This window comes from Guyanagaster necrorhizus, assembly GCF_019112545.1.
Source record: "Guyanagaster necrorhizus MCA 3950 unplaced genomic scaffold BT62scaffold_43, whole genome shotgun sequence".
NCBI lineage: Eukaryota > Fungi > Basidiomycota > Agaricomycetes > Agaricales > Physalacriaceae > Guyanagaster > Guyanagaster necrorhizus.
The window spans coordinates 218,669-232,785 of record NW_025064922.1 but is presented as its reverse complement, the minus strand read 5'-3'; the positions used below and the strand labels follow the sequence as shown (position 1 = coordinate 232,785).

At 48.8% G+C, this 14,117-nt stretch overlaps 8 protein-coding genes across 8 annotated transcripts; 6 read left to right on the top strand and 2 right to left on the bottom strand.

Annotated features, from left to right (window-relative positions):
• Positions 1-1,345: 1,345 nt before the first annotated feature.
• BT62DRAFT_1012175 (uncharacterized protein) lies at positions 1,346-2,777 on the top strand (the record flags this gene model as incomplete). Its single annotated transcript, XM_043177896.1, has 7 exons — positions 1,346-1,375; positions 1,442-1,570; positions 1,627-1,688; positions 1,723-1,815; positions 1,864-2,008; positions 2,548-2,617; positions 2,659-2,777. The coding sequence occupies 7 exons, from the start codon at positions 1,346-1,348 to the stop codon at positions 2,775-2,777; spliced, it is 648 nt and encodes a 215-aa protein (XP_043034454.1).
• A 1,788-nt stretch (positions 2,778-4,565) lies between these two features.
• On the top strand, positions 4,566-5,596 carry BT62DRAFT_923663 (uncharacterized protein; the record flags this gene model as incomplete). Its single annotated transcript, XM_043184540.1, has 3 exons — positions 4,566-4,609; positions 4,669-4,855; positions 4,922-5,596. 3 exons carry the CDS (start codon positions 4,566-4,568, stop codon positions 5,594-5,596), a joined length of 906 nt encoding a protein of 301 aa, XP_043034453.1.
• A 426-nt stretch (positions 5,597-6,022) lies between these two features.
• BT62DRAFT_1012172 (Aldo/keto reductase) lies at positions 6,023-7,280 on the bottom strand (the record flags this gene model as incomplete). The annotated part of the gene is made up of 6 exons (XM_043177895.1): positions 6,023-6,178; positions 6,235-6,661; positions 6,708-6,764; positions 6,815-6,976; positions 7,028-7,113; positions 7,164-7,280. 6 exons carry the CDS (start codon positions 7,278-7,280, stop codon positions 6,023-6,025), a joined length of 1,005 nt encoding a protein of 334 aa, XP_043034452.1.
• Positions 7,281-7,482: 202 nt separating this feature from the next.
• Positions 7,483-8,416, bottom strand: BT62DRAFT_558985 (uncharacterized protein). The gene is made up of 4 exons (XM_043181396.1): positions 8,208-8,416; positions 8,079-8,160; positions 7,637-8,030; positions 7,483-7,584 (listed from the first exon to the last, which is right to left on the bottom strand). The coding sequence occupies exons 1-4, from the start codon at positions 8,215-8,217 to the stop codon at positions 7,582-7,584; spliced, it is 489 nt and encodes a 162-aa protein (XP_043034451.1). The 5' UTR covers positions 8,218-8,416; the 3' UTR covers positions 7,483-7,581.
• Positions 8,417-8,538: 122 nt separating this feature from the next.
• On the top strand, positions 8,539-9,842 carry BT62DRAFT_909483 (GroES-like protein; the record flags this gene model as incomplete). The annotated part of the gene is made up of 4 exons (XM_043183745.1): positions 8,539-8,621; positions 8,675-8,850; positions 8,909-9,045; positions 9,099-9,842. 4 exons carry the CDS (start codon positions 8,539-8,541, stop codon positions 9,840-9,842), a joined length of 1,140 nt encoding a protein of 379 aa, XP_043034450.1.
• Positions 9,843-10,685: 843 nt separating this feature from the next.
• Positions 10,686-13,258, top strand: BT62DRAFT_982930 (heavy metal translocatin; the record flags this gene model as incomplete). Its single annotated transcript, XM_043189729.1, has 2 exons — positions 10,686-10,766; positions 10,817-13,258. The coding sequence occupies 2 exons, from the start codon at positions 10,686-10,688 to the stop codon at positions 13,256-13,258; spliced, it is 2,523 nt and encodes an 840-aa protein (XP_043034449.1).
• BT62DRAFT_558700 (uncharacterized protein) lies at positions 12,962-13,735 on the top strand. The gene is made up of 3 exons (XM_043181395.1): positions 12,962-13,196; positions 13,256-13,375; positions 13,437-13,735. Exons 2-3 carry the CDS (start codon positions 13,286-13,288, stop codon positions 13,686-13,688), a joined length of 342 nt encoding a protein of 113 aa, XP_043034448.1. The 5' UTR covers positions 12,962-13,196; positions 13,256-13,285; the 3' UTR covers positions 13,689-13,735.
• On the top strand, positions 13,626-14,089 carry BT62DRAFT_937549 (uncharacterized protein). Its single transcript, XM_043187346.1, has one exon. It carries the CDS (start codon positions 13,827-13,829, stop codon positions 14,082-14,084), a length of 258 nt encoding a protein of 85 aa, XP_043034447.1. The 5' UTR covers positions 13,626-13,826; the 3' UTR covers positions 14,085-14,089.
• The last annotated feature ends 28 nt before the right edge of the window (positions 14,090-14,117 follow it).

The window sequence follows — 14,117 nt, the reverse complement described above, 5'->3', positions numbered from 1 at the left end:
ACTAGAGTAGTAGTTTAGAGAAGGGGAGGAGAGAATACTGTTGAACGCAAAGGCAGCGGGTGATAAAGGAGTGGGAGAGCGGAAAAGGGGCTGGTTTAGCATCCCAGGATAGTCAAACGAAGAGGAAATCCCATCGTATTCTGTCAAAGGAATAAGAAAAGAGATTTGACAATCTCATCATGAAATTCACTAAATGGCAAGTAACCGGACTGAGATGGACCCACAGATACTGTCGAAGATCGACTACGGGCGATAAACTACGAATCGACGCATTCTGTACGGCTGTAATATCCATATTATATCTTAAAGCATATATCTATGTCTCCGGGAGCACCGCTAGCATGTAGAGCAAGAGAGGGACGTCGTTGGTGAAAGCAGATTCCAAGTTTGGATGTGCGCCACAATGCCGTTTTCCGGCCATCCCGGAATCCGGACCGAATTCACTGATACCGTTCTCGACGCCGCTCTCATCACCGAGCTTTCTGTCTGACATGCTGCCTGCTGCTCTCACGTTTACTGCCGCGAATTGCTACCGCTGAACCTCTGTTGGAGCTTTTGTTCTGTCTTTCGGATGTCAATACTCTGGCCCCCTGGCACGGATCTGTAGAGCGTTTTGTCATCGTCAAGACGCGTATGTTGGATGGTTCTCGCTCTTGGGATTTAGTGCTGACATCGTGTATTTCATAGTCTGCAGCTTTTGAGAAGCCGTTTTTAGGACGTTGAAAGAGGACAGCGATCGACGGAGCTGACTACAGGCTTTTGGCAGCATTGTAGGTAATTTCTTCCATATGCCGGGTCATGATTTACAGCTCGCTACATAGGAACATATATCACAACTCGTGTATCTAGAGAAGAGAACCGTTTAATTCAGCAGCGGGTGTGCTCCCACCCAAAGATTGAAGGACGCAAAGAGCCAGTTATACAATACAATCGCAAGAAAGCGCCAAGGTAAGCTGTTCTGATATCTTCTGCTCCTTTCTCTCGACCCAAGTATAACAATTATAGCGTGTTTAGGATGATTTTTTACCACGAATGGTTCCCAACAGCTTGCTGTAACTTTGATGACGCTCGAGGATCAGCGAATTGGAAGGGAGGGAGGGCGCATAACTGCCCGCTGCTTTGCATTACTTGAATGAAAGGTCCCAACTGCAGTCAAGAGAGGCGGAGAGTTTCTGACGGCCATCAGTGTGCGTATAGCTCCTTCTCTCCTTTTCTCGCTGAACTGAATCACCTTTTTACAAATGGTCTAGGATTCAGCAGCACATTTGGGCTTGTTCTCATCCCACAGCGCCACAGCTACAGCTATTAACCTTAAGCCAAATTGAAGTCCCTCGCCAATCACGACATGGCTCATACGTCAAAAGCTTACGTCTACGTCAGATTCCCCGTCCATCGCTATCCACAGCCCTCACCTATGTTATTTTTCGCCTGCATATTCTAGCTTCGATTTTGCGGTCCCCAGAATTGTGTTCCATTCCCTGGCGATCCGCCGGATAGAGTGTTCTCATTCTTGTGCACCGTTTTCCAGACACGCATACCACCCAAGTCGCTTGTTTATCCTAGATTCCAAGTAGGCCTCAAATTACCTTTTATTCAAGTTCTCTGATGCCGATAAACTACAACTAGGTTGGACCAGGGATGGAAACGCTGGAGGAGAGCAGCGAGTTTTTCTTCCAACGGAAATGCCGGTGGGCAATGCGATAAAAACTATGATCATTGTAGAGATTGGCCACCACATCTGCTGGGTTACTGCGTGGCGACTTTACCGGTTACCAACGATGTCTACGCTGGAATTCTGTCAGATTTACGAAGCACGTTTACTACTTATAATTCAATGGACCTCGACTAAATCTTGTTTGATAGACTGTCTCTGCCTCCTATTCTCCGACCAAGTGTTGTGCTTCAGTCATCGTCATCCTCCTCTCTCATGTCCCAATACGAATCGGACCCTTCTGTTACAGTGCATCCTTACGCTCAGCTTTTTCGCGGGTCCCCATCCAGTCCTGACGTACGAATATTTCCTTACCCACCATATCAACTATGAACTGAGGGATTACCATGCTCCAAAATTGTTGCCGGTCTGTGCTTCGGCTTCGATATCATCCATAAGAGTAACGTACGAGGGGTAGGGGTCGAGAAAATTTGATACGTCGAGAACATCTTAGCGCCTTTGTGGTAGCGCGCGCTTGCTGAGTGATAAATCCATTTTCGAGATCCGTCCCCCCTCACCTTTTATCGAACACGAGACCACTTATTTTGATCTCGACAGCAATAATTTGGCTATGCGCTGCCTTTGCTGGTGGGAAGTCTTCGGAGCCTGGGTGAAGAATCGATAATCGATGTGATTATGATGAAAGGGTAAGTAAACCGGAGGTTGGATTTCACCATCAAGAATTGTAATCCAGCCTGCCACATGTACGCGATATTTCTCCCGGTGACCGACTAATGCCACGACATGGAATGCGAATACAACACGTATGCCTCAAACTCTCAAATGTATAGTTAAAAATGTCATCCCGGCAGATGATCTTTATCTTCTTCACACAGCTTCCGAATGGTGCACGTGGAACATCGTTCTTCGTACTTTCCTATCCGTGCATCACTGCGAAGAATCCAGGTGAGTATGTTTTCTGCACCTCTTGTTCCCGCTTCTTACAGATATCTTGTACCGATCTCGAGAGCCTCATACGTCATCACGGTTTAGTTCGGAACTATTGAACGTCGACCCTACACAAGGTCTTCGGGATATGCGTCTGAGGAAGTTTCCTCGAGTCTAACGCGGACGTGTCTGGGTGTGGCGCGGAACGTGACGAAGAAACCCGGACCTCACATGTGGTAGCTGCAGTGTCAAAATTAGGAATGTTAACCCAGGGTGTAATATCATGTTGGTTCGCCCGAGTGTTGTGTGATGATGGACGGTATACATCACAAGGTCGTAGGATGGAAAATAACTGTATATTCACATTTCCTTCCATCTGTCACTTATATTTTGCTCACTGGATGCTGATAGATGGATCAGTGCTGGTGCAAAGCTACGGGTCGATGTAGCGTGGTTGATCCACCTGCATGAATACCATCCTTGGGCCTTGTGATGATAGTACCGGGGTGAGAGTCGCTCGGAACGACCACGAGAAAAGAATTTGGGACCAAATAGTGAGCGTGATGAGAGAGGTCGAGAAGCCCTAGTTGGCGCCCAGAGGCTAGGGCGTGTTCGTTCGTTGACGAAATCCCTGTTGGTGGTTCGTTTTTTCCGTTGTCATAAATGGTACGACTCATTGTTTACGTTTCGATAGGTAGATGCGTCCCGCGCCTAACTACCGGGAATCAGATGGTTTGAGTCCAACCCTCATAACTCTGATGAGAAGGTACGTGAACATCTCGTATAGATGATATTCATGTCGATCTACGCAGCTTCCGAGGACCCTTACATAATCAAGTCGCGAACGATATCTGTCCACCTGTTTCTCCAACAGGTGGAATTCTGGATGGCTATTCATGTTATCGTCGAATGCGAGCGCCGCGGCGGCAATACATTCATCTAGACGCTGTGTGATTGAGTCGGAGGAATACACACCCCGGGACATTCCTTCTCATCAGTTTCAGAAAGCGGCGTCACAGTCATGACTGAACTGGGGAAGAACAGGAAGCGAAGCGGAGCGTCCACCGAGAGTTGCGGTGTGGGCGTCTATCGAAAATCAACATATTACGGGACGCCACTTCTTTACCTCATACTACAGACGAGAACAAAGAGACCGAAGCATTGTGTACATTGTAACGTATGGGTTTCATGCACTCTTGGACGAAGAGAGGAATCAGATAGGGTGTCTATCTGGCGGCAGATTTCCTGGAGGCTGTGACGTTGGCCTGGTCCAGCATCTATGTCTGCTTTTGCTTCCTACCACGAGGACCAGGCCCCCAAACAGCCCCGGTGCGACCAGAGGACACCAAGACGACTCACTAGAGACGGTGCAACAGTATGGTTGGTTGTATTGCTGTCGAATTCCATATCCTCATTTCAATGTGACCAGAAAAACTCGAAATAGATAGCAGCGAATGGTGGGATCGTTATAAAGATACCATTGTATCACTTCCCTTGAATGAACAGGTAAGCCCATAAAAACACGAACAGATGGGAAATCAGGCACATCTCAATTATGATTATCTCAGTTATGAGAGCCTCCCTGAGGTCACCCTCTGCTTTCACCGAGACTGGCCGAGCGGAGTCGTCCATTCCAGTGCACAAGCAACGGTCCTGCACCAGTAGAAAGCCTGTTTTACCATCCTCTCTCGTTGACACTCCCTGCACCAACCTCGGTGTTGAAGGAGTCTTGGCACAGCTCAACACCACTCGGAACGCCGTACAATCTGGAGACTCCCTCCACATGCTTACATCACCTAAGAAAGTTCTGCAATACCCTCAAAATCTCATGCAATTTTCCAACGAGCACTCTGTGCCTATCCTCCCTTCTTGAAGACTACATATGCAAGGACTACGACTTTGGCCCTGCCTATGCCCATCTCTGCCCATTTTTGTACTATGATTTGACTAATATCGAAGCCAAGCTATGCATCTGCGAAGTGTGGGACCAGGAGATGTGGACATGTACTTGTCAGTAATAGGATTATCGACCGCGACGTGCCTCCTTGACACGTCTGGGATCTGTACAGCAACCGGGTAGTGTCATATTGGATCACATGCCAATTTCCGAGAGCGATATCTCATGCGTGGATGAAAGAAGAGGATCGCGCGGATGTGCTGACTCGTATCAATGGACAGGAATGGCCTGTGCCGATCCCAAAGGATGCCAACCTCGATCTGATCTGGATCGAGATGCTCAACATGGGCACAGAGTATGTGTGGCTGGACATGCTTTGTTTGAGACATTAAAGGGGGTAGAGGGATGATGTACATGTACTGCAGGAGTTCAGTAATGATCTGATCATTGGCGGGGATACAGGTGATGGTGCGGGCATGGAAGAGGAGGTCCAAGCAAGGATGGAGAAGGAACTGTCTTCACTGCAGAATATGTACGGAAATGTGCTTGGCGTACTGTCGGAGATGCAGAAGCGGGTGTCGACAAATCCGGTGGATAAAGTTGCAGGATTGACATACCTTCTCTGGTCATCGGGGGGAATACCAGCATACCATGAGATGCAGTCTGAAGAGGATGCATGGACTGCGCTGGTGGGTGTGATGCACCGGTGTGGTCGGGCGCAATTGTTCTTCTATCCTAGACCTGGCGACGGAAACAAAGGTTGGCGACTATCATGGAGGCAGGTCATGACTGAGGTGCTGCCGTCAGATAGTGTTCATTTAGAGAAGGGGGTCAGGCGGACAGAAGAGACAGATGTGAACGGGTATGCGGGGCCCTGTATTGAAGCAGGTTATGTGCGGGGATTGGCTGAAGGATCGCTAGAGGGGAAACACCGACAGGGAGACTTGGTCATCAAAGACCACTCTGGGGAAAGGCACACATTCAAAGTTGTCGCCGACCACCAATACCCAATACTGGAAGGATTATACACACTGCCAGGTAATAGAACATTCCGTAGCAATGAGGTCGAAGGGAAATACTGGGTAGCCGAACTTCACTAATCTTTGAGTTTTCTCGCTTATTATGACTCCTCTAGCTCATATATTTGTTAATACTTGTTGGTGGCACACACACTGGTACTGTTTTCTACGACTTGATACATTTTGAAATCTTCACTATGATATGATTACGAGCTATAGCGACGCCGATTAGATGCTTTGTGCGGGAGGGAAGTTGAGAGGGGGGGCCATCGTTCTATATTTTAAAGACAGTGGTACATAATCTATACTGTTATAAAAATGACTCGGAACTAAACTAATTTGGCAGGATTCAATACGTTGGTGATTACCGTTAACCAATAGAGCGAACTATCCTCCCATCCACATCAAAAGTCTCAACAAGCAAACCAGAGAACGTTGCTGTTCAGGAAGAAGTGGATGCGTCGTTGAAGCAGGATAAAAGCCCCTTGTCTACTGAGACGCACATGTTCATTTCAATGCCGGACTCTCGACGTATGTCAACTCCAAGAATCCTGGTCCGTAGCGGTCTCCTGGAATCTCCGTTTCTTCAGCAATTTGTCGTATCTCCGCAATCTCCGGTGGTGTCAGCCTGAGCAACTCAGCACCTAGGTTTTCTTTCAGGTACTAATCAAGCCGAATGATGAGCCACAACTCAAATCATTGGTGAAGGTTGAACTAACCTTGATCTTCTTCGTCCCTGGAATGACAAAGACATCCTCGCCCTGCGCCAGAATCCATGCGAGCGCAGCTTGTCCAGGTGTCGCATCATGTCTCTGCGCCACGTCTCCAATCCTGTCTACAAGCGACAGGATTTTTGGGAAATTCTCTGCGCTGAACTTGGGCACCGTCAAGCGGAAATCTGTCGGCTCAAGGTCATCTCGAGAGCGGATTTGGCCTGTCAGGAGGCCACGACCGAGCGGAGAGTAGGCAACGATCTTCACGCCCAGCTCACGAGCTATCTGGATGAGCTCAAGGGGTGGCTTTTCGATGTCAAGCATGAAAGGTGAATATTCGATTTGGAGGGCGGATATGGGGTGGATAGCATGGGCGCGACGGAGACCAGACGCTGTACAGTCTGAGAGACCGAGGTACTTGACTTTGCCTTCTCTGTCTCAATGTCAGATGGGAGCTCGTTCATGGAGGGAAGACTTACTTGACAAGTTCAGCCATAGCCTCTACTGTCTTCTCGATGGGAGTGTTTGGGTCGACTCTTTTTCTTTGGTAAGTCATTTTCAATCGGCCAAATAATTTAACACCCACCGATGTTGATAATACAAGTCGATGTAATCTACACCGAGCCTCTTGAGTGACTTATAGCACTGCTCCTTGACGTACTCAGGATCACCGCGAGTACCTTGCATAGTGACTCCGAATTTCGTGGCAAGGAAAATGGAATCGCGTTTTCCGGGATTACGCTTGAACCTACAAGCATCTACTCAGTATAAAGGTTCTCCTGAGTCAGTCGGTTCGTACCATTTCCCAATGAGGTCTTCCGAATCGAGATATACGTCGGCGCTATCCCAGAACGTGCATCCCGCTTCGAATGCAGCATCCAGCACCTATGGATCTAGTAAGCGCTCGTGAAACAAAGGATGGGCGCAGCAGATACCTTGAATCGCTCTTCGTCTGGTTCAGTGGTACCGTATGCGACACTGATTCCCATTGCCCCAAAGCCAACGGCGGATACGGAGGCATTACCAATCTTTCGTTGAAACACTGTCGACATCGTGATTGTGGTTGTATTTTGAGCTCAACCACCTTTCTCTCGACATCTTATAGGATACCGGAGCGGTGACGTTTGACGTGCCGACGAGAATGACAGATTGACTAAATAGATCGGTCGTGCCCCTATGAAAGTTATCGGCACCAGGACAGTTGGCCCCCTTTGTGTTAAAGTGCATTCATTAAAGATTTACAAGGAATACTGTGAGGCGAGTAAGCGACAAGTGTAAGGGTAAGACTAAGAGAACTGGCCATCCAATGTCATCCAGTACACGCGGTCATTCTAATTCAAAAGCAAGACGGCCTCACTGGGAACGTTAGCCGGTCTAAACGATGATCCAAAAGATAAGAATAGAGTACCTGAGATGACGCCGGAATGCCATATGACCTCTCGAAAAACTCATCCAACCAGCTGAAGAAGACTTGTTTATCCTCCAGTGAAAGATTGGCCCAATCAATCTCTGGTTCGGCTGAAGCAGATCGATATGACGGTGCTGGAAATCTTCGAGGAGGCAGCGAAGGGACGCTGGCGGAAGGTGAATCCGATGGAGCACTGTGAAGGGGTGGGCGTGTTGAGCGCTTGATAGGCGGTGGAAGTGCTCCTCGTCCTGGAGCTTGTGGGGGTGGAGATATCGACGAACGAGAAGGTGGAGGAGATATTGATGGGTGAGCTGAAATACTAGTACGTGGAGCAGGAGGCGGTGGAGGCGGCTGCTTAGTGTATGGGTCCCAATTCGTCTTTTTAAGAGGTACACTGGGTTTTCTGTTAGCTGCCAGCCGAAGATAAGAAACGCTCTCATACCTGGAGTGCCTATCCCGTGTATTTTGTATCTTAGTTACGCCATCATCCTTGACTTTTGTCGCCTTTTCCTTCAACTCTGCAACTGAAAAATGTCAGCCGTGGATCAGATATCGTGAAAGAGAAACTGACATGATGGCATGGCGGTAGGCTTCTGTGGCTGTGCTATTGTTTGGAATCACCAATGATCATCTCTCCTGTCTCCCACTTTCTTGCCAGCTTCTCTATGTTTCTCTTTTCTTCCATTACAGAGCCATATTCAGTGGCCCAGATGTCTCCAAGCATCTGTCAGACTTTCGTTACCTCTACCGACTCCGATGTGTTATAATTTAACTGCATTAGTGAGCGCTTACCTCTATTTAAATGAGCCATTTTTAAACCAGACCTAGGGTCAAACACCAGCCGCTCTACCCATATATTTTAAGCAAGGACAATATCGAGGGCGTTGTATACCAACATCATCATGAAGGCTCTCACAATTGCCCCGGGAGATACAGTTGTTGTTGTCGAACTGCCTATTCCAGAGCCCGGTCCTAACGAAATAAGGTACGCTTCGCTTTCAAATTCTTATCGAAAATATAGTCTCATGAGGGATACAGGGTCAAGGTTCATTCTGTTGCACTGAACCTCGTCGACGCGCTCTACGTTGCACATCCTGCAGACAAAGCGTTTGGTTGTGTCGTAGGGAGCGATATTGCCGGTATTGTTGACAAAGTTGGATCAGATACCATCCAATGGCGTGTTGGTGATAAAGTAACGGGACTTCTCCAGGGAGGTAGGCAGCAGCAGCTTAGCATATATGCAACTTGTTCATAAGTTTCATATTTCTTCAGCGACGTCCGGGAATATTCGGCCTGGAGGGTTCGCGCAATACGTTATTCTCGAAGTCGATTTGGCTATCCGTATTCCTAGTACTGTCTCTTACGACGAAGCTGCAACATTGCCTCTGGGCTCATTGACAGCCGCACAAGTAAAGCTAGAGTCTTCTTCAAAATATTCACAATAACTGACCTGATGAGACAGGCTTTGTTTATTCGTCTCAGAATCAATGCGCCATTTCCAAGTCCCTTCTCATTCCCTCCTGAAGCTACCCCTGCTCCTTCAATCTTAATCTCTTCTGCAGCAACGTCTATCGGTTTCTATGCAATCGAGCTGATCAAGCTATTGCACTCTGCGGGTGCGCAGACCTATCGTGTATTCGCTACAGCCAGCCCGAGGAATCACGCCAAGCTGCTTTCACTTGGTGTTGAAGCCGTATTTGAATACCGCTCTCCTACACAGGTTGATCATGTTCGAAACGTTTCTGGGGGAATCACGCATGCCTTCGACTGTCTATCAGAGGATGACACCACCGCACACATATCCCAGACGTTTAGGGAAGGTGGCGGAACGATCGCTGTCATTCGAAAGGCAGCGTGGAACAAGGATGGCATTCGAGCAGATGTGACACCTCTGTATGGCGCTGCATGGTCAGGACTAGGTCACGAGATTCTCTACAATGGGGAGACTCTCCCGGAATCTCCTGAATGGCGAGCGTTCACTGTTACCTTCTTTTCTTTTCTGGGAAGAGATGGGAAGAACTTGCTCATCCAGCCCAACCCTGTTCGTGTTATGCCGGGTGGACTGGAGAGTATAGTTACCAAAGGCTTCGCTCTTTTGGGATCCAGAAAGGTTGCAGATAGAGAAAAGAACGCTGTTCAAAGCAGTTCAAAGCCCTGGATGAAGCCGATATCGGGAGAGAAGCTGATTTACCATCTCACTTCATAAGACGCCGAGGGTATTTAAAAATTCGCTGATACTTCCCAATGGTCCTTCTAATTTCATCGATGATTACCAGCTTTATGTCTAACTCTACCTTGTGTCTGAGATCATCCCAATCCTCGTTGGAGCATTCGGTCACCGAAACATGCCAGCTCAAGTTTCTAATACAGCTCCGCCTAAAATTCCACGTGCCAGATAACCAAGTGGCCTCACTTTTCCCTACCGCCGCCTCTTCAGCCCTTCTCGTTGCTCGGATTCTTCACTCTATTCCATTCGAACTTGTTAGTTTTCGATCTCATGGCTAGCAAAGACGTCAGCACCTGTTGCAGTTCCCACGACTGTGGCGGTACCCCTGCAGCTCCTGACTGTGGTGGTACCCGCAACGATGATGCGGTAACCCCAAGTGGCGCAGACCCCGAGTCCTGTTCGGATAATTGTTGTGCTGAAAAGCCTGCTTCGAGCGCGCAAACTGAAGCGCCGGCTCAAGAGGACGATCAGCCATGCTCCTGTTGTTCGGGTGACGATAACGATGATAAGCCGGTAATTGCTAGCAGAGAAGGCTCAATTGCATTGCAAGGACTAGGGTTATCGACTCATGCTAGCAAGTTTTCAATTTGGGTCCCATAATTTGTAACGTGTGCTGACTGCTGTACAGAAGTTCGCGGACGCAGGTGCTGCGGAGCTGCATGTTGCACGAGTCCGATAAGAAGAGGAAGACGCTTAAAACTTTTGTGGAAAGCTAAAAGAGTGCCATGTTGTACTGGAATCGACGGAGAGCGTCTTAATTATGCTTCCGTCGATGACACGTCACCCGCCGACCAAGATGGGAAGGAAAAAGTTCTCACTCTCATGGTTGTTGGCATGGACTGTCCAGCGTGTTCTCCAAGAGTTGAACGAGCACTGAAAGGCCTCGGGGTGATGGACGTAAAGGTACAAAATAATTTCGACACAAGTAGTGCCTTGACTAACAGTGAACATAGGTGGACTTTGTCAGTGCTCGAGCGAGTTGTAGCTACATCAGTGGCTCTATCGATCCCGAGACTATCCGCCGCAAGGTGGAAAACGCAACCGGATTTATTTGCACCATTGCAAGCTTGCGAAATGGCCAACGTACTCTCCGCGTATCTTTCTCCCCCGCCGGTGCCCCAGCCTTGGACATTCTTCAAGCACTTTTTGGTCGTGAACAAGAGATTTTGAAAATTTCTCGCGCGGATGTTCGCTTCACAATCGATTCTGCGGCACGTCACCCGTTAGCGCGTGATATCCATGGAGCCCTGCTTGGGCAAGGGTGGATGGTGACACCAGTTAACGAAGACGACGGTGAGGCGGTCATAGATGAAGCAGCGGCGCTTGACCTTCGTCGCTCGATCTGGCGCTTCCTTTTATCTGCAATTCTTACCATTCCGGTCCTAGTCATATCGTGGTCCAGTGGCTTCGAGAGTCAATTCGCTCTTCGTGGTGGGATCGCTCTCGGCCTCGCGTCCCTCGTCCAGATATTTTGTGCTGGTCATATCACTCTTGCTGCAGGACGCGCAACCATCGTTGACCGACGTTTAGATGCCGATGTCTTAATTTCTCTATCTTCCCTCTCTGCATACCTCTATTCCATGGTCAGCTACGGATATAATGTCGCCAAACATCGTGTCGATCTCGATAGCTTCTTTGAAACGAGTACCTTGCTCATCACACTGATCCTACTCGGCCGCCTCGTCTCTGTCTATGCACGGAATGCAGCCAGACGGAGCTCTGTTGGCCTCACTCCTCCTCCTATTGAAGTCGCACATTGGATTGATCCCAAACTCGTTAATAGTGCTCAAGATATTCACACGGCATTGCTAGAAGTGGACGACACGGTCGTTGTTCATGCAGCTGAGACCATCCCAAGTGATGGTATTGTCGTCACCAACACGTCAGATATCGACGAGTCTTTGATTACTGGCGAGACCGTCCCTATAACCAAAGGTCCAGGAGCTCCGGTTCTTGCAGGAACAACAGTCCTTGGTCCGCAGTCATTATATATCCGTTTATCGAAAACCGTACAAGACAACTCACTGGCTGAATTACGCCGTTTAACTGCAGAAGCGCGCTCCTCCCGAGCTCCTATCCAAGATACAGCGGATAGGATTGCGCGTCGTGTTATTCCTATTATATTGGCTGTTTCGGCAATCGCGTTTAGCGTGTGGACGCTAGTGCTCAAGTATGCAAGGCATGAGTCCCTAGGCAAGGCATTCGCAGACGGTCTCTCTTACGCTGTCGCGGTATTAGCTTTGTCATGTCCGTGCGCCCTCACTCTATGTGTCCCCCTCGTTGTTCTCTACGCACGGAATGCATCCCAGAAGTCACAGTTTTCTCTGCTCTTTAAATCTTCTGCTGCTCTCCAGAACGCGCGCGCCGTTACCCATGTCATTTTCGATAAGACAGGAACGTTGACGACCGGAAAGATGAGAGTGGTGGAGTCAAATTTTGACGAAACCAGTGGAATATGGATTGCAGGTGACGCCAATAGGCTGATCAAGGCTCTCGTTGCAGGATCAGAACATCCTGTGTCGGCCGCTGTGGCCCGATATCTGGCTGTGGGTGCTGATTCAGTCAGTGACCTAGACAATATAGAAACTGTGGTGGGCAAAGGTATCCAAGCCAACTGGAATGGCTCTATCGTTCGGGGAGGAAGCGTTAGCTGGTGCGCGGTACAAGATGTTGATTGCGTAGTTAACATGCTGGATGCAGGAAAGAGCGTCTTTGCTGTAACAGTTGACCACGTCTTCCTCGCTGCCTTCGGACTGGAGGATGACCTTCGTTCCGAGAGCATCGAGGTTGTGTCTTCTCTGGTAGCACGGGGAATCACAGTGTCCATTCTGAGTGGAGACCACCAGAAGGCCGTTGACGGAGTGTGTCGCAGGCTTGGAGTCGAGGGAGTCAAAGCGAAGGGGAACTGCCTACCGGAAGACAAACGGGACATAGTTCGTATGACTTCGTGGAGCGCTTCCTGCGAGCAGGACGATGTCGAGTCTGGACATGAGCATAGTGAGAATCACGCCGAAGCGCATGCTCATGGAACGCCGCAGCAAAAGAATATTGTGGTTTTCGTTGGCGATGGGAGTAATGACACCGCAGCTCTCGCCCAAGCAGATATTGGCGTGTCCCTGGTGTCGGGAACAGCTATAGCCATCAACTCGGCGGATATCGTTATACTATCCGGCGGTTTGAGGGGCTTGTTGGAGACAATCACGGTGTCGCGTCTGACCTGGCGTCGCATCGTGTTGAGCCTCTCTTGGGCGCTGTCGTACAACGTCTTGGCCGTGCTCTTTGGATCTGGGCTCCTTGTTGATATCCGCGTACAGCCTCAATGGGCTGGATTGGGTGAATTCGCCTCTCTCGTGCCAGTGCTGGCGATTGCTCAGTCTTGTCGCTTTTTCAAGTGAAGAAGCAGAAAGCAAAGAAGAATTTCGATGACAGTAGAGGATTCACTTAACATTTCTACACATGGAAACCAAAATTTCGCTCTCCTGATGGTAGTTTTTATATGTACAGTAGGCTTGGTATGTATGTTTTCTCAGGCTCAGTTTCTGCTCGTTTGGAAATGTAAACCAATTTTTGAAGGTCTTTTGTCGAGCATTCGCATTAATCACAGGTTCGTGGCATCTTAACTTCATCCTTCGCTTTTTCTTGCTGCTTGAAGGTCGCTCCTGGTACAGGAATATATATAATCCTTGTAACGATTTTTTGTGGCAATATCACCATGACCAGAATACGGCCCGAGAGCTGCCTTTTTTATTAATGAAAAAACGTCTAGTCTTAACCGAGTCTAAGCTACTGCTTGTTAGTTCCATCGAGCCAGAAGTTTGTCTTTAGGTAGTAAGATGTCTGGGAACTCCTGAACCGTGAGTACGTACTATGTGCTGCGCCAAGCCTTATCTGCACTACCAATTCTCTCCCTCTCTCGTTTTACGTTTGGTGTCTTTTTAACCTGAAAGAATCCCTGACATCACTATGGCTAGCAGTGATGTCGATAGTTGCTGCGGTCTCCCTGACTGTGGTGTCCGCAGGAGCGAGGACTCTTGCCGCCACAGTGACTCTCGTACAGCGGCCCCGACCCCGAGTATAGAAGAAACCGATCAGCCATGCTCCTGTTGTTCCGGTGGCGACAGTCTTGAAATTGATGATAAGCCGGCAGTCCAAAGCAGAGTCGATTGCGCTACAAACGCGGTCGGGTCGAAGCAGCAAGTTTTCATTCGTGAGGTTCGATAGATGTGAAGTGTGCTACTAATATTAGCGATGTAT